We start from the raw sequence: 21936 nt of genomic DNA, 5'->3' as shown, positions 1-21936 counted from the left end.
TTCATGAGAGTGGTACCATCTTTTGTCTGAAGTAGAGCTCCTTAAAATAGGCTAATAAATGCTAGCTTCTAACTAATAAATGCTACTGTGAACTGTTTTGGGTGGGTGGTGTCTTTTGTCTTTTTGAGACAAGGTCTCCTGTATCCCCAGCTGGTCTATAACTCATTATGTAGACCAAGGTGGCCTTAAACTCAGAGAGACCTGCCTGCCTCTGCCTCCCCAGTGCTGGGATTAAAAGTGTGGACCACCGTACCCAGATACTTTGAACTTTTTAAATAGAAAACTGTCTAAGCTAGTCCTTTACCTGGTGAAGTTTTCAGATTTGTTTCTTCCTATAACATAGAGCTGACAGTGGGTAGAATTACCTTTGTGCAGTTTTCAGCTCTTACCCCTTTATAGTATCCTTAGCTCATAATTTGGTGCTCTCTTTTAATTGACCAGGGGGATTTACTGGCCTTTGTTATATGATTCCAGGTCTGGCTAGGCTCTCCCTTAATTGTGTTTGTACATTACCATTGTTCATTTTTACCAATTAACAACCTTTTTTTCCCTTATTTTAGAGTAAAAGGAAGCTAAGACATTTTGTCATTAAATTAATTAATTGGTCTCATAATAGGCCTTGAACTCCCTGTGTAGCTCAGGCTGGCCTAGAACTCTAGATCCTCCTGCCTTAACCTTCCATGTGCTAGGATTACAGGCATTTCAGTATCATGCCTGGCTGCATCTTATCATTTTAATGTGTCTTACTTTAGTATTAAGACTGGTGTTTTGTTTTTTTTTTCCTTTTGTTTTTGGCAATTAGCAGTTTGGCTTTTATTAAGAGCCCAAGTCTTGTTCCATTGATCAGGATTTCTTTGGTAGTTTTTTCAGTTATCAGGTATATGCTTTTTTTTTTTTTTAATATTTTTTATTTATTATTTTTATTTTATGTGTATGCATGTATTGCCTGCATGTAGGTAAGTGCGCCCGTGTCGTACAGTGCCCACGGAGGACAGAAGAGGCTGTCGGATCCCCGGAACTGGAGTTATGGACAGTTGTTAGTTGCCATGTGGGTACTGGGATTTGAACTCGGGTCTTCTGCAAGAACAGCCAGTGTTCTTAACCACTGAGCCATCTCTCCAGCCCCTAGTTATATGCTTTATTGAAAAAAATTGCACTTATTTGGCTGGAGAGCTGGCTCAGGGGCTAAGAGTGCTTGCTTTTCTTGCAGAGGACCTGGCTTCTGTTTCCAGCACCGCATCAGGCAACCCATAACTGCTTGTAACTCCAGCTCCAGGGGAGCTGATGTCTTCTTTGGCTGCTGCTTCTTTTCTTTTTTAAAAAAAATATTTTATTTTATTTTTTTTATTTTATGTGTATGTGTGTATTCCCTGCAAGTAGGTAAGTGCACCTGTGACGTACAATGCCTGTGGAGGACAGAAGAGGCTGTTGGATCCTTTGGAACTGGAGTTACGAACAGTTGTTAGCTGCCATATGGGTACTGGGGTTCGAACCTGAGTCTTCTGCAAGAACAGTCAGCACTCTTAACTGCTGAGCCATCTCTCCAGCCCTTTTGTTTTGTTTTTTAGAGGCAGGGTCTCCCTGTAGCCCCAGCTGGCCTGGAACTCACTATGTAGACCAGGCTGGCCTCGAACTCACAGAGATACCTTCTGCCTCTGCCTCCCAAGTACTGGGATTAAAAACACCCAGCCAGAAGTCAAGTTTTAAATGTGAATCATACAATAAAAGCCAAAGGGGCAGCATACATGTTGCCAAAGTAACATGTAAAACTACTATAAATGGCAGGCAAAAAATAGGACCTTTACCTGATCTTGGTTGTTTTTTTTTTCTTCACATTATTTTATGTTTTGTTCACTCCTTACTTTTTTTTTTTTTTCTGGGACAGGATCTCCCTGTAGCCCCAGCTATCTTGGATTCACCATGGAGACCAGGCTGTCCTTGAACTCACAGAGATCCGCCTGCCTCTGCCTGCCTCCTGAGTGCTAGGATTAAAGGCGTGCGCCACCACGCCCGGCACTGTTCACTCCTTTCTCTTCGGTGATCGCTTTACTAAATACCTAATCTGTTCTTTAGTTTTCTTCATACTTAATTTACTTGCCTAGTGTGTTTCCTCCTTATGGTAAGAGTTCTATGTGGATAGCTCCATTGTCCTGCTTACTGTTGTATTGCTGACAGAGTAGTTTGTTTCAAAGAAATTATATAATGAGTACTTGAAGGAGTGAGTGTACAGGTTACACCTCCTCAGATGCCCAGAAAATACTTCGTTGAATTAAGATCTGAGTTTATTCAGTGGATATATGAACATGGAGTCCTTATATCTCACTTTTTGTCTAGGTGACCTGGAGTTTTTCTTGTGGGGAAATTTGATGCAGTGTTTATACTTTATACTTTTGTTGTTATTTTGTTTGTTTGTTTGAGACAGGATCTCCCTGTAGCCCCAGCTGGCTTGGTACTTGCTGTGTAGACCAGGCTGGCCTGATCTCACAGAGATCTGTCTGTCTCTGCCTCCTGAGTGCTGGGATTAAAGATATGCTCAACTAGACCTGGCCTTATTCTTGGTTCTTTGAGAATTCTTTGGGTCATGGGAAAGGATAGAGAAGGAAGTCCTAGGTGTTTACTGTTGTAGTGTTATTGAGACTTGAGGCAACTAGGAAGTTTTAGAATATTGTTAAGAGAACTAGAGTTTTATGTTAAGGAGCTTATCAAAAATATTACGGGAGGGGCCACTGGTGAGATGGTTCAGTGGGTAAAGGTGCTTGATGTCAAGATTGATAACCTGAGTTTGATCCTTGGTGCCCACATAGTGAATTAAACCCCCAAGAGAAAATAACTATGTAGCAAGCTCAGTGGCTTTAAAATTTTTCCTTGGAGCTAAGACACTGGTTTTACTGATTATAAACCTTAGATACAAATCATATACTCTATAATTGAAATAGAGATCAAGAATAACTTAAGGGGCTGGAGACATGGCTCAGCGGTTAAGAACACTGGTTGTTTTTGCAAAAGACCTGGGTTCAAATCCCAGCACCCACATGACAGCTAATAACTGTCTGTAGCTCTAGTTCCAAGGGGATCCACAGCCTCTTCTGACCTCTGTGGGTATTGCACGACACAGGTGCACTTACCTACATGCAGGCAATACACGCAAACACATAAAATAAAAATAATAAATAGAAATTAAAAAAAAGAATAACAGTATAGAGGAATGTACCAGTTTCTCAGCATTAATTTTTGTATTGTTTGAAAAAACTCCCCATGTAAAGCCTGGTAGACATTAACTGATAGCCATTAGCCAGGTGTGGTGGTGCACACCTTTAATCCCAGCATTCAGAAGCCAGCCTGGTCTATGTAGTGAGTTCGAGGTGGGCTGGGGCTACAGGGAGACCCTGTCTCAAAAACACCAGCCTCCCCCCCAAAAACTAGTAGACATTTCTTGGCCTTACAAGTCATATAGGCTTAAGAGTCTTGTATTTCTTTTTTTCATAAAAATGTCATAACTTTTATTATTCTTTGAAAGGCAGCATTTTAAACAAATAGATATCTTAGTGAAAATGATGATAACTGAGCTTCAATTTAACTTTCATATATTTTGCTTCACAACAATATAGCAACTACAGTAAGGTATACTGAAGCATAAAAGGTCACAGTGTTATACAATCTGACACAAAACAATTTAGAATGTTGCCAATTGGGTAATTTTATCAAAGATTCTTGTATTTTTCTTGCTGAAAATATTCAGCATAATATTTTCAGTTCATCCATATCATGAACAGATATCTTGGGTTTGGCTTTTCATAATGTAACTCAAAACTCTAAGGTTGTGATTGCCTAGTTTTTAGTTTAGTTTTTGTTCATCTTAAAATTTTTGAGGTCAGTTGAGTTTAGTGTTGGAGATTAACCACCAGGGGGCTCCAATGAGGATTTAGAAAGGTTTCATTGAGTCTCCTCCTGGTGAATTGTCCAAATATAATGAACTGTCATTTTTTAGTTTATTTAAATGAGCTTGCACTTGTGATCTGAAGGCAGATCTTACGTTCCTTTAGTTTTCTTTCCTTATAGCATCTCTAGAGAACTTTGAATTAACATAAAAACTCATTAACAGTTCTCCAGAAAGTTCAGTTTCTCATTTCATAGTCTTATGCTCCAATTAGCAACCTTAATACAAAAACTCAGTAGTAGAAGTGACAGAAAATTTGCAGTACTTCATATGTCCTCTGTCAAAGCTAGTATGCTATGAACCCAGTGTTATGCTATGTTGTTTCACAGGGAAGGCCAAGTATCTCACTGTTTGGGTGACAAATAGAACTGGGGGCTCAGAGTTCCTTAAAGTTTAATTGTATGAGGCTATTTCTAATTTCTTTTTCCCCTTTAATATAAACTAAGTTTACTGTATGTGTTTTCCTGTAAGACAGATGATGCATTTGTTGTTATATTTAGTGAAAAAGAGCCAGCTAAACCTTTTGAGTCTTATAACTGTTAGGAACAAGGCCTTTGTGCTTGGAATTCCTCTTTCTACTAGTAGAGTCACAATAATATTTGAATATTACTATTTTCAACTATTCAGGGAGAGATTTGTGCTTTACCATAAAGATAAGACGTTTTTAAATTATACTTCATTACTAAAAATAGACAGGACTGTTTGTATTGGGTAGTTCTGAATATCTATCTATCTGGGAAGGTAGAAGAAGCTTGAAAAGGAAGCTTTGTCCTAAGAACGCAACTGTAAAAAGCCAAGTTGATTATTCATTACGATATAACTCTCCTGTGCTGAGATACTGTGAATAAGCTGTGGACACTTAAACAGAGCAACATGGGTAATATATAAGGAGGGAATGAAAGTTTTTCTGTTCTCCGAAGCACTGTTGGTTGGGAGAATATGAGGACATCCTGTTACATGTACTGTCTTTCTTACAGGTAGAGCTGTGTTTAGAGTGCATTGAGTGGGCCAAATCAGAGAAAAGAACTTTCTTACGCCAAGCATTGGAGGTAGGTGCTCACATTATCACTGACTTCCTGTCTTTAGCATTAGATAAACTGTAAACATAAATAATCCCATCTTTAGCAACATTGTATTACTCAGTGATGAAAAGATTGTTGCTAATATTTCTGGTTATGGCAATGGCCTTGGTAGGTTTGTTTGTTTGTTTGTTGGTTTTTTGCTTTGTTTTTGTGACAGTGTTTTGCTTTGTGTTTTGTAACCCCAGCTGGCCTGGTATTTGCTATGTAGATCAGGTTGGCAATGATCTTACAGAGATCCACCTGCCTCTGCCTCTTAAGTTCTGGGATTAAAGGTATGCACTAGCATACCCAGACCGTCTACTTCCTTTTTTAAGAGATAGGATCTTTTTCTATAGCCCAGGATGGCTTCAAATCTCCTGCCTCAATCTCCCAAGATTATAGATGTGAGCTACCACATCTAGAGTTAAAACTTCCTTTTAAATTGTTCTGATTTCTGGCTGATGTTTTGAAGCAGATTTGTTATTTTAGTATGGAAAATAAGGAGCAATATAATGAAGTTAAGTCAGTTGTTGGATATAACAGGAGACAGTACTGGAGGCTAGCTCATTTGTTATGCCGAGCTTGATGTTATCATCACAACATGTATATTCAGCAGTGACAGTTCTGTGACTGTCAATCTTTGATTTCTTTCTGTGGCTTTTCCCCCGTTCCCTTCAATCAATGCCTTTTTTCCTAGGCAAGACTGGTGTCTTTGTACTTTGATACCAAGAGGTACCAGGAAGCATTACATTTGGGTAAGTAAACTGATAGAAATTAATAAGCTATCTAAATGAATATCCAAACTTGGATATTCTTATTAGTTATTTGTTAATAATTTATATTCTATCCATATTTACATTCATGAAATTTGTCACATAAAATTTGGGTTCAAAGTTCTGAGATACTGGGGTGGAAATGTAGCTCAGTAGTAGTGTTTGCCTAGCAAGCATTGAAAATAAAAAAAGTTCTGAGAAAGCTATAATTAAAATTTAATTTTACAAAACAAAGTTAGTTTTAACTTTTTCTTAAATTTAGAGCAGTAAAATTTATTTCATTGAAATAAATAGCTGAAATTTTTTCACTTTCTGCATTTTACATTTAGTATCAGATTTTTTTGCATTTTTTGGATTCATTTTTATTTTTATGTTTATGAATGTTTTGCCTGCATGTATGTAAATGTACCTATGCATGCAATTCACACAGAGGCCAAAAGAGCTTCTGATCCCCTGGAACTGGAGTTACAGATGGTGGTTAGCTGCCATGTGGGTGCTGAGATTCTGCAAGAGCAGTGGGTGCTCTTAACTGCTTAGCCATCTCTCCAGCTCCAAAATTCACTTTTTTTTTTCTTTTTGGTCTTTTTGAGACAGGGTCTCCCTGTAGCCCCAGCTGTCCTGGAACTCACTATGTTTACCAGGCTGGCCTTGAACTCACAGAGATCCACCTGCCTCTGCCTCCCAAGTGTTGGGATTAAACGCATGTGCCATCACGCCCGGCTTTTTTTTTTTTTCTTTTTTGAGACAGGGTCTCCCAGTAGCCCCAGCTGGCCTGGAAATTACTATGTAGACCAGGCTGCCCTTGAACTCACAAAAATCCACCTGCCTCTGTGGAGTGCTGGGATCAAAGGCATGCACTACCATGCCCAGCAGCTGTTATTTTTCATAAATTCTCCATTTCCTATGCCTAGATAACCTGTGCCTTTTGTCTCTGTAGATTTGCCTATTCAGGATAGTTCATATACATGGAATCTTACAATATATGGTCATCTTTTGTGATTGGCTTTTTTTGCTTATTGTAATGTTCTGAGGATTCATCCTTTTTTTTTTTTTTTCTTTTTCTTTTTACATGTATTCATACGTTGTTTCTTTATTGCTGAATAATTATCCATTGTTATCACATTTGTGTGTATATAGTATATGTTCCTGTGTACATGTGTGTGCTGGTGCACATGTATATGTATGCATGTGTGTGGAGGCCAGAGGTGAACATCTGGTATTTTCCTTATTTGCTATCTACCTTATTTTTGAGATAAATTATCTCACTGAGTGTGCAGTTCATGGATTGGCCAGCAAATCCCAGAAATCAGCCTATCTCTCTCTCCCCAGTGCTAGGATCACATGTGTATGCTGCCATGCCTGGCTTTTCATGTAGGTGCTGGGGATCAGAATGCAGGTCCTCATGCTTGTATAAAAAGCACTTCAGCCATTTTGCCATATCCTTAGCCTTTGGTTGTATTTTGGTTGTATCAGTATTTGGTTGTATTACATTTTAGACATTCATCAGTTGATAAAACTTTTGGTTTGTTTCTCTTTTTTTTGTTACTGTAAATACTGCTTTTTCACATGGATCTGTTTTTACTTTGAATATAGGCTTAGAAATGGGGGTCACTGGATCACTGGGGATCACTTAGAAGTGATAACTGTATAGTTTTTTGAAGAGTAGCCAAATTGTTCCCCAAGTGGCAGCACCATTTAATTCTCACCAGCAATGTATGAGAAGCGTTCCAGTTTCTCTGCTTTCTTATCAACACTGTCTTTTTGTTGTTTTTGTTTTTTGAGACAGGGTCTCCCTGTAGCCCCAGTTGACCTGGAACTTGACTAGGCTGGCCTTGATTTCACAGAGATCTGCCTGACTCTGCCTCCCAGTACTGGGATTAAAGGTGTAAAAGGTGTATACCACCATGTCCAGCAACACTGTCTTTTTTTTTTTTTTTTCTGGTCTTTTTGAGACAGGGTCTCCCTGTAGCTCCAGCTGCCTGGACCTCACTCTGTAGAACAGGCTGGCCTCAAACTCACAGAGGATCTGCCTGCCTCTGCCTCCGGAGTGCTGGGATTAAAGGTGTGTGCCACCATGCCTGGCAGCACTGTCTTTTTAAAAAAATATTTTATTAATTTTATGTGTATGAGTGTATTGCCTGCATGTGTGTAAGTGCACCCATGTTGTGCAGTGCATTTGGAGGTCAGAAGAGGGTGTTGAATTCCCTTGGAACTAGAATTACAGACTTTTTTTAGGTGCCATGTGGGTGTTAGGAATTGAACCTGGGTCCTCTACAAGAGCAGTAAGTGCTCCTAACTGCTGAGCCGTCTCTCCACCCCCTTTACTTATTTTTAATTTAGTTACTTGTGATTTGCAATTATTTTTCCCCATTCTGTGAGTTACTTCTTCACTTTTTTTTTTTTTCAGATGGTCTCACTATGTAGTATAGGCTAGCCTTAAACTCTTCTTTGCATGTGTTTGTATGTGTGGTATGCATGAGAGAGAGAGAGAGAGAGAGAGAAGAGGAGGAGAGAGAGGGGAGAGAGGGAGAGAGAGGAGAGAGGAGAGAGGGGGAGAGGGAGAGAGAGAGAGAGAGAGAGAGAGAGAGAGAGAGAGAGAGAGAGAATATAATGTGTTTGGAGGCCACAGATTGAAATCGGGCATCTTGCTTGAATGCTTTCTACCTTATATACTGAGGCAAGGTCTTATTTCAGCCCAAAGCTTGCTGATCCAACTAGTCTAGCTAGCCAACTTTTTTGGGGGAATTCTCTGTTTCTGCCTCCTTAGCACTGGGATTACAGGTAGACTGCTATTCCCATTGGCAGTTAGAACTTCTGTTCTCATATTTGTATGGCAAATGCTTTACCTGTTGAGCCATTGTCTTAGCCCACCGGCCTCAAATTCTTGATCTTCCTGCCTCAGCTTCCCAAGTCCTGGTATTGTGGTTATGAGTCAGCATACTTGATGTGTTTTTTTCACTTTATTGATGGTGTCCTTTAAGGTACATTTTGGGCTGGCAGGTGACTTAGTGGGTCAAGGTGCTTGCATGCAGGCCTGAGGACCTAATAAGTTCAATTTCTAGATCCTAGAGGTGGCAGGAGAGACCTGACTACCTAGAGTTGACCCCTGACTTTGTGTGTGCACACATGCACTCTAAGAAAATAAAGTACACTTTAGTTACATGTAATTGTGTATTCTTTTTTTGCTTATCCTATTGGTATAAGATATAAAGTAAACTCGTATTTTCTTTTAGAAATTTTACAGTTGCATTTCTTTCTCTGTTTTCTTTTTTTGATACAAGGTCTCATTATGTAGCCCATTTTTGCCTGTAATTCATTATGTGGTCCAGTCTGGCCTCAAATTCACACTGCCTCATAGTTATAGGCATGCACCGTGGTTTTCATTCTTATAGTTAGGCCATTCATTCAAGTAGAGTTGATTTTTGTATATGACGTAAATGTTTGGATTTGAGTCTTTTGAGATGTAAAATAAGGTATATTTGGAGAATACTGGCATAACCAAAATTATTTACTTTCCTGGTGAACCCTAATGCCCTATGTTGCTCCTTCTCCTTCTCCCTATTTTTCTTTTGTGGCTTCAAAAAAAATATTTATAAGCCGGGCATGTTGGCACATGCCTTTAATCCCAGCATTCCAGAGGCAGAGGCAGGTGGATCTCTGTGAGTTAAAGGCCAGCCTGGTCTACATAGTTCCAGGCCAGTCCCACTACAGGGAGACCCTGTCTCTAAAAGACCAAAAAATTTTTAAAAAAAATTATTATTTTTAATGTGTATGAGTGTATTGCCTACATGTATATAAGTGCACCCATGTTGTGCAATGTCCATGGAGTCAGAAGAGGGTGTTAGATTCCTCAGGAACTTGAGTTACGCTTGGGCGTTAGCTGCCATGTGGGTGCTGGGACTCAAACCCAGGTCCTCTGCAAGAGCAGCCAGTGCTCTTAACCACAGAGCCATCTCTTCAGCCCCTTTTGTGGCTTTTTTGAGACCAGTTCTTATGTAGCCCAGGCTGTCCTTAAACTTGTCTTCCTATCACAGCTTCCCAAGTGCTGGGATGACAGCTTGCTTCTACATTCCATATTTGCTTCCAGTATTTCTTACGTAGTCTTTTTTTTTTTTTTAATAATTAAAAAAATTAAACTACATTTAATTCATTCTCTTAGTCTTTGTGTGTGTGTGTGGGTGTGTGTGTGTGTGTGTGCATGTGCCATGGTGCATGTGTGGAGGTCAGAGGACAACTTCTTCCATCATGTGTGTCCTAGGGATCAAATTCAGATCACCCATCTCAATGGCAAGCATCTTTACCCACTGAGTCAAGTCTCGGGCCCCTTATATAGTCTTGTGATTGCTGGACAGGGAGAAAGCGAACTCAAGTCTCTGAACTAGATAACTAGTTTTAGCATTTTATTGCTAGAGATTCCCACTGTATTTAAATCTTAGGTGTGAGCTTATAGGACTCTTAGCTCCAGTGTTGTGTTTAGAGAGAATAAAAGCTTTAAAAAGATCCATATTTCTTTTTTGAAAGCATAAAGGAAAACTCAGTTCTTGGATGGGCTCTAAAGGTAACCTGAGTTTAGGCGGGTTTCTTTTCTTTCTTTCTTTTTTTTTTTTTGGTCTTGATTTTTGAGACCGGGTCTCCCTGTAGCTCCAGCTGGCCTGGAACTCACTATGTAGACCAGGCCAGCCTTAAACTCACAGAGATTCTGGTGAATTTCTTTATCCTTAGTGTTTTAAGAGTGGAGAGTAAGATTTCATAGTATTATGATACTAAGATTAAGGCTAAGAAGGGAGTCCCCACAAAATACTAGTTCCAAGTGAGGTGGTTACAGGATTGCTGGGGCTTGTTAAGTGTCCAGTTTAGCTGAGAAAATGGGAGCCCCAGGTTTAGGAAGAGACCCTGCTTCGAATATGTGGAGATTGGTAGAGGAGGACACCCGATGCTCTCTTTTGACATCTGTCTTCACAGAGGTGCGTAAACTTCTACACACATGTGTATATACCCACTCAGACACAGTCAGAAATCTAAAACAAACCTTTCTCTAAAAATAGAGAAAAAGATAAAGGCTAACAAACAAATACCCATATACTTTCCTCTTCCAGGTTCTCAGCTGCTTCGGGAGTTAAAAAAGATGGATGACAAAGCCCTTCTGGTGGAAGTACAGCTTTTAGAAAGCAAAACATACCATGCTCTAAGTAATCTGCCGAAAGCCCGAGCTGCCTTAACGTCTGCTCGAACCACAGCAAATGCCATCTACTGCCCCCCTAAATTGCAGGCCACCTTAGACATGCAGTCAGGTAACATAAATAACCGTTTCTGGGATTACATTGATTTCTTGGGTGAAGAATGTAGGGAAGTACTGTGGTAAACACATGGATGGGGCTGAGGCCTTTAACTTCATAAAGGGCTGGAACAGAGTTAGAGCTAACATATAGAGGTACAGAATCTTAAGGCTTAGATGCTTCTCAGGTTGTAAAATACTAATTCTTATGTTATTACAGGTGATAGCATAAGGTAGAAGTAATCATTTCATTCAAAGTTATGATCACTAGGAGCAGCCTAATTGGGATTAATGAGGAGAACTTTGGTATTAGCCTAAAGAAATATTGCTCATGTGCAGTTAAGTTTATCAATTTGGCTTTATGAGTGATCTACACACCGATTGTATATAGATAGATGCAAATCCATAAATGACAAGATTTTAAAATGAAAGTAGTAGCATGTTGGGGCACATTATCATCATGAAAGCTGCTTCAGTATAAAAATAATAAGGCGCCACCATGTCCAACGTTCAATTTTTTAAAATATATTATTTTTATTTTATGTGTATGAGTGTATTGCCTGCCTGTACATATGTGAGTGCACCCATGTTGTACAGTGCTACAGAGGTCAGAAGAGGGCGTTGGATTCCCCTGGAACTGGAGTTAAGGACAGTTTATAGCCACCATGTGGGTGCTGGGAATTGAACCTGGGTCCTCTGCAAGAGCAGCCAGTACTCTTAACCACTGAGCCATCTCTCTAGCCCCATTATTATTATTATTTTATGTGTATGAGTGTTTTGCTTGTCTGTGTGTAAGTGCGCCCCTGTTGTGCGCCTGTGGAGGTCAGAAGAAGGACTTGGATCCCTGGAACTGGATTTATGGACCATGTGGGTGCTGGGAATCGAACCCAGGTCCTCTGTAAGAGTAGCCAGTGCTCTTAACCATGGAGTCTTTTTTCCTGCCCTCAGTTTTTTTTTTTTTTTTTTTTTTTTTTTTTTTAAGATACAGTTTCATGAACTTCTGACTTCTGTCTCTACCTCCAGGTACTGAGATTATAGATGTTAGACACCATGTCTGGTTTATTTGGTGCTGGGGATTGTGCTAGCCAAGCACCAGCTAAACCACATCCCAGCCCATAGTTGATATTATTAAAATGTGGTTTGGGACTGTTTGGGTTAATTCATTGGCCTGTACAAGTGATGTGGAGGGTAAACACGACCTTTTCTGGTTACACCAATGATAGTAGGACTAGGATGCTGATAAGAAGCACAGAAAAGAATAATGTACTATATGGTTTTTAGGATTCGAGTTTGGTTTCTTAACTCCTTTGGGAATTTAATATGGTGACACTGATCAGAGGGGCCAGAGACCTGGGTTCTGATCCCAGTTCTCATTAGCTGGCTATGACTTGGGATAGGTCTTTTGTCCTCACTTGACCTCTTCAGTAAGTTGATGATATGGGGTAGATTTCTAAGGCTTTTTATGGTTCTGCTATTTTTATGATTCTTACTCCTTTGTTTTCACTGTTAAGGTATTATCCATGCAGCAGAGGAGAAGGACTGGAAAACCGCATACTCATACTTCTATGAGGCATTTGAGGGCTATGACTCCATTGATAGCCCCAAGGCCATCACATCTCTGAAGTACATGTTGCTGTGCAAAATCATGCTCAACACGTAGGTGTACATTAGCTGTGGAACATAAGAACTCTAGTTGTTCAACTAAGTCTGTCTGCCTTGGCAGAGGTGGCTTACGCAGGGAGTTTGGCCAGTTAACAGATAACAGCTACAGCCACAGGCTGTGGGACTGGTTGAGGTATAGTGGGATAGTCAGTTCCATAGCATTTTGGTTTGCTAGCCTTTCAAACTCAGGGAGACAGATTTTAGAAACTCCCTTATTAGAGAATTCTCTTGGAGAAATCTTGCTCACTCTTCAATATTCTGTCCTCACAGGTGTTGAACACAGGACAGAGTTCCAGAAGTAGGTCATAGGTCACTGCCAGCCAGCTGATCTCCCAGAATGGGCAACATGGGGCTGAGCAAATTCTATTTGAAATAAAAGAAGTTTTGATTAACTGGGAATCTTGATTTCACAGAGATTTTTAAAAATATATTTTATTTTTTATTTTATGTGTATGTGTGTATTGCCTGCATGTATGTAAGTGCACCCGTGTTGTGCAGTGCCCTCGGAGGACAGAAGAGGGGTTGGATCCCCTGGATCTGGAGTTATGGATGGTTGCTAGCTGTCATGTGGGTACTGGGAATTGAACCCAGGTCCTCTGCAAGAGCAGTCAGTGCTCTCAACCTCTGAGCCATCTCTTCAGCCCCTCACAGAGATTTTTAAAAAAATTTATACTTTCAGCCAGGCGTGGTGGTGCACGCCTTTAGTCCCAGCACTCCAGGAGGCAGAGGCAGGCGGATCTCTGTGGGTTCAAGGCCAGCCTGGTCTACATAGTGAGTTCCAGGACAGCTTGGGCTACAGGGAGACCCTGTCTCAAAAAGACCAAAAAAAAAAAAAAAAAAAAAAAATTATACTTTTATGTATATGAGTGTTTTGCTTGCTTTCATGTGGTACATGAAGTGTACCACATGTGTATAATACCTGTGGAGGCCAGAAGGTGGTGTTGGATTCCCTGGAACTGGAGTTATGGATGTTTTTTAGCTGCCATGTGGGTGCTGGGAATTGAATCTGAGTCCTCTGGAAGAGCAGCCAGTGCTCTTAATTGCCAAGTTGTCTTTCCTGGCCCCTCAGAGATATAAATTAAGCAAGTTTATTTATTTAGTGATGCTGGGGACTGAATGCAGAGCCTTGTGCATTCTAGGTAACCACTCTATTAACTGACCTATATCCCTAACACAGGATTGTGATTTTTTTTTTTTTTTTTTTTTTTTTTTTTTTTTTTGTCTTTTTGAGACAGTGTCTCCCCGTAGCCCCAGCTTCCCTGGAACTCATTATGTAGACCAGGCTGGCCATGAACTCACAGAGATCTGCCTGCCTCTGCCTCCCAAGTGCTGGGATTAAGGGTGTGCACCACCACGCCCCACTTGTGATTTTTTTTTTTTTTTTTTAAAAGCTAAAAAAATTTTTTTTAGGGGGTGGAACGGGGCAGGGTCTCATGTAGCCCAGGTTGGCCTCAATTCTTTATGTAGCCAAGGATGACCCTTCTACCTACTTCTTCCTTCCAAGTGTTGGGATCACAGGCATGAGCTGCCACAACTGATTTATGCAGTGCTGGGAACAAACCTAGGGTTTCTTACATGAAACTGAGTTATAGCCCCAGTCCCAGGGTTGTATTTTGATAAGGCCTGTTATGCTGGGATTTGACCTAAACTTACTGTTCTGCCTGTTGGTTTGGTTGATTTTTGTAGGTTCATTTGGGTTTTCTTTCTAACTGGGAGGTTTTTACTTTTCAGTGTTAGTTTTGGCCTGGAGTGAAGACAACCTAGCTTCTACAGTTACTAGGCACAGATGGGTTTAGGGACTGGGGTTGATTTTTCTTTGTGGATGGTCTTCACAATGTTATTCTATAAATATTTCACCTAAACTTATGATTAGAATCCTAATGTCTTGGAGCAACTGACCAAGTATGTCTTTTTTTCTAGCCCAGAAGATGTCCAGGCTCTGGTGAGCGGGAAGCTTGCACTTCGGTATGCAGGGAGGCAGGTAGGGAATGTTGTGACTGCAGTTGTACTCTGAGACAAGCTTGTTGTCAGATTTATGATGTTTGATGAGATCAGTACGCTTCAGGTCTCCTTCCTACTCATCCACCCCCTTGTTTCCTTCCTGTAAGTTCTTTCACTGCATTTTTGGAACTCTTAAATTCTTGGCCTAGAAAGTCAGTGTTGGGTGTTATTAAAGAATTTAGGTAATTTGAGGAACTTAAAAGGAATAAATTGAAGCATTTGCTGTTAGGTTACATTTATCTTTGGCCACATCTACTTACTGTGTGCCTGACCCACAGATTTAACATGAAAAATATGACATCTTGATTCTCTGAGTTAGAAGCCTGCTTAGGCCTGGTGCATATGTGCTTCAGGAAGGTCAGACTACTTGTAAGAACAAACTAGATTTTGAGACCTACCTGTTTCTCAACTCACTACTTTTTTTAAAAATTATTTTTATTTTATGTGTATTGCCTGCATGTATGTGAGTGCACCCATGTCATACAATGCCGAGGAGTTCAGAAGAGGGTGTCAGATTCCCCTGGAACAGGAGTTAAGGACGGTTCGTAGATGCCATGTGGGTGCTGGGACTTGAACCCGGGTCCTTAGCAAGAGCAGTGAGTGCTCTTAACCACTGAGTCATCTCTCCAGCCCCTCAGCTCACTACTTTTTTTTTGTCTTTTTGAGACAGGGTCTCCCTGTAGCCCCAGCTGTCCTGGAACCTACTATGTAGACCAGGCTGGCCTGGAACTCACAGAGATCCGTCTGCCTCTGCCTCCCAAGTGCTGCAATTAAAGGCGTGCACCACCACGCCTAGCCCTTCAGCTCACTGCTTTTAAGTCTGGTTTAAAAAGAGGCCTTTGATGGTTGGTCAACCTTTTGATGGTACCTTAGTGCCTGTATAGGTATCCAACTTCTCAGACCATATGGTTGACCTTTGTAAAGATGATCTCTCAGGTGTCTCTACTATCCCTTCTTTGTTCTTTGATTATCATCAGTAAATAAAAGTAATCGTTCTGGATTTTAAATGCAGCTGTCTCTAAACAACAGACAGATTGGCCATCTCCCTATATCTCTGGAGGCCTGTCCACAAAAGATTTCTTTCTTCTTTACAAATGCTCCTAATTGGCTTTTCATCCTCAGAAATTTCAGGTCAGCTCCTAGTTTTGACCTCAAGTACTAGCTATTGCTATGGTGAAAGATGTACTTTTCTTACAAGACTGGCTTAGATACAGTAGGTTTTCAGGAATAGGTCAAGTAGCTAAGATGGTAGGCACAGACTTTGAACCTGTGTTGTTTGACTTTAAGTTCCAGGGCATCTTCATTATGACATTTATTCTGTCTGTAGGACAAATGTTAGAGACAAACTGTGCTCTTGACATACCATCCTTACTTTTATGTAGGTTGCCGTAGGAGCTACTTCCGTTTCTTTTTTTTTTTTTTGGTCTTTTTGAGACAGGGTTTCCCTCTAGCCACAGCTGGCTTGGAACTCCCTATGTAGACCAGGCTAGCCTCAAACTCACAGAGATCCTCCTGCCTCTGCCTTCCAAGTGCTGGGATTAAAGGCGCTTCTGTTTCTTTGTACCTTGATGACAGCTCTCAAAAAGAGGCTGACCTAGAAGATGAATGTTGCTGAATTCTTACTGAGTGGAGACTTGATAGTTTGGCAGGTGTGTCTTTCTATAGCTAAGTTAGAAGTTGCCCATAGTCATTGTACTTGGAATTTTGGCCCTTTGTAGAGTTTTTTTTTTTTTTTAATTATTCGTTTTTATTTTATGTGTATGCATGTATTGCCTGCATGTAGGTAAGTGCACCCATGTCGTGCAATGCCTGCGGAGGTCAGAAGTCAAATCCCCTGGGACTGGAGTTACGGACCGTTGTTAGCTGCCATGTGGGTACTAGGATTCGATCCCGGGTCTTCTGCAAGAACAACCAGTGTTCTTAACCACTGAGCCATCTCTCCAGCCTGAGTTTTTGTTTTTTTTTTTAATATTATTTTTATTTTATGTGTATGAGTGTATTGCGTGCATGTATGTGAGTGCACCTGTGTTGTGCAATGCCTCGGAGGTCAGAAGAGGGCTTTGGATTTCTCTGGAACTGGAGTTAAGGACAGTTTGTAGTGCCATGTGGGTGCTGGGAATTGAACCTGGGTCCTCTACAAGAGCAGTCAGTGCTCTTGACCGCTGAGCCATCTCTCCAGCCCCCCTTTTGTAGTTTTAATAGTCAAAGATAATACATGGACTATTAATGCTTGGACCCCAGTGAAGTAGATCTCATTCAATGCCTTGTATTGAAGCTAGCAGAGTAAATCTTGATAATAAACCCCAGGTATGACCAGGTTGAAGGGCAGATAGAATTGGGTGGATGCGGACATAAGGAAGGACAAGAAATCACAGTTCTCTTGTTATTTTCCCTTTTAGCTTATTTTCTGTAGAGAATGCTGTATCCGGGTCTATCCTTTTGAGAACCTTATACTTCACATTTCAAAGGGAAACTGGTTGGCATACAGTGATATTCAGTCCTTCTGGCTTTTCTCCCCAGGCCCCTAAAAAAAGTGATGGTGGGGTAGGTTCTTTTCTTATAACAGAGGTGCATAACAGACCTTGGGTATATGTGAGCATGCAGAATAGATCACTTTCATGATGTGTTCTTTTACTTTCAGACAGAAGCATTAAAATGTGTGGCTCAAGCAAGTAAGAACAGATCGCTGGCAGATTTTGAAAAGGTGAGTGTGGTATTGAATTGGTAGAGAATGGGAAGAGTAGGACATTTAAGTACTGCTGTAGGCATTCATTCCTTCAATGCCAGAAAGCCCAGGTCTGTTTTTTTCTGTAAACAAAAGAGAAGTTTGTTTTATTTTTTTGAGACATGTAGCTCATGTTGGCTTTGAACTCGCCGCAGTCCTTCTGCCTCAGAGTCCCAAGTGCTAGGATTATAGGTATGAGTGAGTCACTATACCTGGCTCTAATACAGAAGTCTTGATATGCTTATTTCTCCTTAGAGAAACTTCCTCAGGATGATGCTGTAGGTTTTCTTTTGTTCATTGGGAAGATTCAAAATAGGAGCAACACTTTTTTAAGTATTAGGTTGAGACTTGTATGTTCAGAACCTCTGCTCTCTTAGTCTGAATATACCAACCAGCTTTGAAACCAGACCTAGATCTACAGTAAAAGGTAGCGTGCATGGAGCCATATGGAGCCACATGGTTCTGACCGGCCCCAATAGTCGTCACTTCCTAGAAGTTCTTTCCTCTTCCTGTTGCCTCTTGTTTGGTATGATTTGTCTGCTTAATATCTTGGACCAGAGCGAATGTAAGACTTGGATATTGAAACCATCATGAAAGATAAAAATATTAGGTATATGATAGTCTAATTTTGTCACAAAATTTGGGGTATCCGATGGAACACTTTTATCCCACATGGTTCCTTGGAAAAAGGGTTCTGTGTTCAGATAATTGGGACAGAAATAGCATGGTATTCTGTTTTGACTGCAGACCCATATTATACTGATATTCCTTGCAAAACTCCAGAGAACTAGTTGAGGAATTTGACATTTTCATTATTTAATTTCACAATTCTTTGAAATATGTGCTGAAAAAATATTTGTGCAGTTAATTTGTTTTGTAAGTTGAGCTGCTCTTGAGGCTTACATGATTTGAACTTTAGCCACAAGAATTTTAGATAGAAATATGGTGGCTCTCTGCTTTATTTTTCTTATTTTTTTTCTTTTTGAAACAGGGTTTCCCTGCAGCCCCAGGTGGCCTGGAACTTGCTATGTAGACCAGGCTGGCCTCAAACTCACCTGCCTCTACATTCCACCCCCCACCCCCAAGCTGGGATTAATGCATCACCATGCCTGGCCTTTAGTTATTTTTTTAAAATTGTTTTTATTTTTATGTGTATTGCATCATGTATCTAAGTGCACTTAGGTCATGTGATATCTGCAGAGATCTGAAGAGGGTGTTTGGATCCCCCTGGAACCCAAGTTACAGATGGTTGTTAGCTGCCATGTGGGTGTTGAGCCACTGCTCTTAACTGCTGAGCCATCTCTCCAGCCCTGAGTTCTTGATAGCCTTCTTTTTTCATAGCTTATTTTCATCCCCCCAAATCTCCCAGAACTTTATTCAACTGTATAGTTACAGAGCCAGCAGCTAGGAGTAGTGGGACTTCAGAGTGCTTCTCTGTGCTGTTCTCTGCTATGAGCTCCTTTTGTAGGCCCTGACAGACTACCGGGCAGAGCTCCGGGATGACCCAATCATCAGCACACACTTGGCCAAGTTGTACGATAACTTACTGGAACAGAATCTGATCCGAGTCATTGAGCCTTTTTCCCGAGTACAGGTAAGAAGATTTTTTCTGGGGGCTCTTGAACAGTTTTGTGTTAGACATTACCACTGCAGCCACCTCTTTTGCCACATCTGTCCAAAATAGGAACTTACTTTCAAGGGTGTGTCTGCTGGATATGAGGCCACCAAGGGCTTGGGCTTGTATTGATGGGAAATGAATGAAGGATGCTGGTGGGGTAGAAGCTTATGTTTGAGTACCATCCCTTCCTTGCCTTTGTAGTCATTGGTGTATGCTGTAAACACTTTCTGTATTTGGTATGTGGGACCACAAGTATGTTCCATGTAGTGATGATGACGGGCAGGAAAGTGGCTAGGTCACAAGAACACTAAGTATGGCCTTGAGAGATATTCAGCAGACTCAAGAGACACAGCCGTTCTCTCTGTCCCCCTTTTTTATATTGGAGGTTAAAAAGTATAACTTTCAGTGTTGCTGTCTCTCTGCCTTTCCTTTTAGATTGAACACATATCTAGCCTCATCAAACTCTCCAAGGTAAGTTTACAGGCTATCTGGGTAGGGGATGGGGAAGAGTTATGGAGGGGCTGGATTTGCAGCTGATGGGTCTTAGTGGAATTCTTCCATGCTTCCCTGTAGGAAACAGGGAAAGTGGGCTTAGCTGGGTTTGTGTTGGTTGCCATTTTGCTTAGTCCATTTGCTCTAAGACTCCTTCTTACAAAGCTTTTGTGTCAGGGTGATCTCTGACTAATGGATACTGGTCCCTTTAATCATGTGCTTTGATTTTAGGCCGAGGTAGAAAGGAAATTATCACAGATGATTCTTGACAAGAAATTTCATGGTAAGTAACAGTCACACAGGCAAGGGGGCTGGCTGGTTGTGGTAATATGGTTAAAGAGGTATATATTTAAAGCAGGTGTTCAGTTTTCTTGTGACACCGCTTCCTCCCCCCCCCCCCCCCCTTGGGGTAAGTCTATAGCGCAGCTCTCCGCGCCGGGACTCCCTAAGCCACATTCCCCCTTCCATATCCCCCCCCCCCCCCCCCCCCGCCATCCCTATGTAGTAAATATACTCCATGGAACGGAGATAAGTTGTAGTTCCCTTTACTGGAGAAGAGGCATCAAGGGAGTGGGCTTCTTCAAATTGCTTTTATGTCGAATGTCTCCTTTTACCTGGCTTGTTCTTGTGTTTCTTGCAGGGATTTTGGACCAGGGGGAGGGTGTCCTGATTATTTTTGATGAACCCCCAGTAGATAAAACTTATGAAGCTGCTCTGGAAACAATTCAGAACATGAGTAAAGTAGTGGATTCCCTCTACAACAAAGCCAAGAAATTGACATAGGTGAGTGCCAGCTCCGGGGTCTAGGGCCAGGCAGCGTTTTCTTCTGCCTGTCGAGACTGAAAACCTCCTTCTGGTGTCCTCACAACTTCCTGATTGACACTGCTCTGTCTTCTCTTGCAGAGTTGGATCTGTAGCAGTCCTTTGGAGAGTGTGTGTGGCGGGAGAGTGAAACCTTGGGGAAAATGCTAGGAGATTCTTTTTTCTTTCTGTTCTACTTTTCGCTCGGAAAGTTTTTAATCCTCATTTGGTGCATCTGTATCCCGGCCAATAGGTGGGCCGATTCTCATGTAATCTTCACTGGCCCACCATGGGAATGGGGAAATTGCTTAAAAAAAAAGAAAAAGAAAAAAAAAGAGATTCTAAATAAAAGGAAAAAGGCTTACACTACCTAAAGCTGTGCTCTCTGCCTCCTGGGAGAGGGCCACAAAGCCAGGCACCTTGCCAACCACTGGGGATCCTAATCCATCTGCTGGGCCTCACCTCTCCTCCTCTTCAGAATTGGGTGTTTGCTGACCATCAAAAGCAACGACTTTTTATTCTGTTTGTACTGAACCAAAACAAACAACTGTGTATAGACTGCTGTTTTCTTTTTTTATTTGAAACGAGGCGTTTCGGTGTTTTTTCCCCTGACATCTGCCCTGTCCACCCTTCCCTCCTCTGACATTGGCTCCAGCAGACAGCCGAAGGTCCCGCTGTGCTGTCACCGCCGCCACAGCAGCAGTACGTGCACCGCTCTGCTCTGACCTGTGAAAGAATGGAGACAAGGCCAGGAGCTAGTGTCTACCACGGCCACACGGGGAGCAGTGTGGGCCCTCAGCCCCCAGGGGGCTGCTGTGCATGTGGCTTTTTAAACACAGTAACTAGATTAGACATCAGTGTTTTAACTACCCCTCCTCTTTTGCTCTCCTCTCTCCTCTTCCTCCTCCTCTTTCCTCTCTCAGCCAGGAGACCATATCCTTTCTCCTCCCCTCTAGAGGAGTTGGGCTGTCTAAAACTCCATCTGCTGCTCTCCCTGTTCCACTCCTCTCTCCTGCTGTCAGATGGATTTATTCCTTTATAAAACAGTGAACATTGGAAATGAGACTGTGGGGTGTGGTTGTTTTTTTGTTTTTTTTTTTTAAATTTTTTTTTTTTAATTTTTAATTTTCCTTGTTGGGTTTGAAGCAACCTCATGTCCCCTTCCCAGGGAGCTTCTTTACCTCTTAGAACTTGAGCGGATGGGAGTAGAGCACTGTATTTCAGCATGCTTTGTTTTCTGCTGTGATTACCTAGCAAGGCTTTAATGCCATTTGGGCAGGTAAGCTTCTGCACTTTTGCTGTCCCTGCTGTATTTTCTTTTTTCACCTACCCTGTCTTTTCTCTTTTCCTTCCCAACTCCTGCCTCTTTCCTGCCGGCCTCCTTTTCTCTTTCTTTACCTTTCTCAGATTATCCTTCCAGGTTTTCGTAATAAATTTCTATTTTGTAAAAGGATTTTGTTGTACCAGGTTTTGCATCTTCACTGAATCTGACTGGCTTTTATTTTCCTCTTCAAAAATCAGGTTTTTGTTCTCAACCATCTTTTCTCCCCATCATGTCCAGTCACTGTTTTGGTTTTGGCACCATCAATAT

General features: G+C 41.3%; 1 protein-coding gene across 1 annotated transcript in view; it reads left to right on the top strand.

The window, feature by feature from the left end:
• Psmd11 (proteasome 26S subunit, non-ATPase 11) overlaps positions 1 to 21936 on the top strand; it is a 34264-nt gene extending 12328 nt beyond the window's left edge. Inside the window, exons 4-14 of the mRNA XM_008848172.3 lie at positions 4915 to 4986; positions 5696 to 5753; positions 10868 to 11062; positions 12558 to 12702; positions 14629 to 14689; positions 17351 to 17413; positions 18903 to 19028; positions 19488 to 19523; positions 19776 to 19827; positions 20185 to 20327; positions 20448 to 21936. Of these exons, the coding sequence (XP_008846394.1) occupies positions 4915 to 4986; positions 5696 to 5753; positions 10868 to 11062; positions 12558 to 12702; positions 14629 to 14689; positions 17351 to 17413; positions 18903 to 19028; positions 19488 to 19523; positions 19776 to 19827; positions 20185 to 20327 (951 nt within the window). The 3' untranslated portion in view covers positions 20448 to 21936. The remainder of the gene's footprint in view (positions 1 to 4914; positions 4987 to 5695; positions 5754 to 10867; positions 11063 to 12557; positions 12703 to 14628; positions 14690 to 17350; positions 17414 to 18902; positions 19029 to 19487; positions 19524 to 19775; positions 19828 to 20184; positions 20328 to 20447) is intronic.

Source organism: Nannospalax galili, unplaced genomic scaffold, assembly GCF_000622305.1.
Source record: "Nannospalax galili isolate Female #2095 unplaced genomic scaffold, S.galili_v1.0 scaffold363, whole genome shotgun sequence".
In the NCBI taxonomy this organism is placed as follows: Eukaryota; Metazoa; Chordata; class Mammalia; order Rodentia; family Spalacidae; genus Nannospalax; species Nannospalax galili.
Note: the sequence above shows the minus strand (reverse complement) of the source record. Positions and strands in the feature narration are given on the sequence as shown.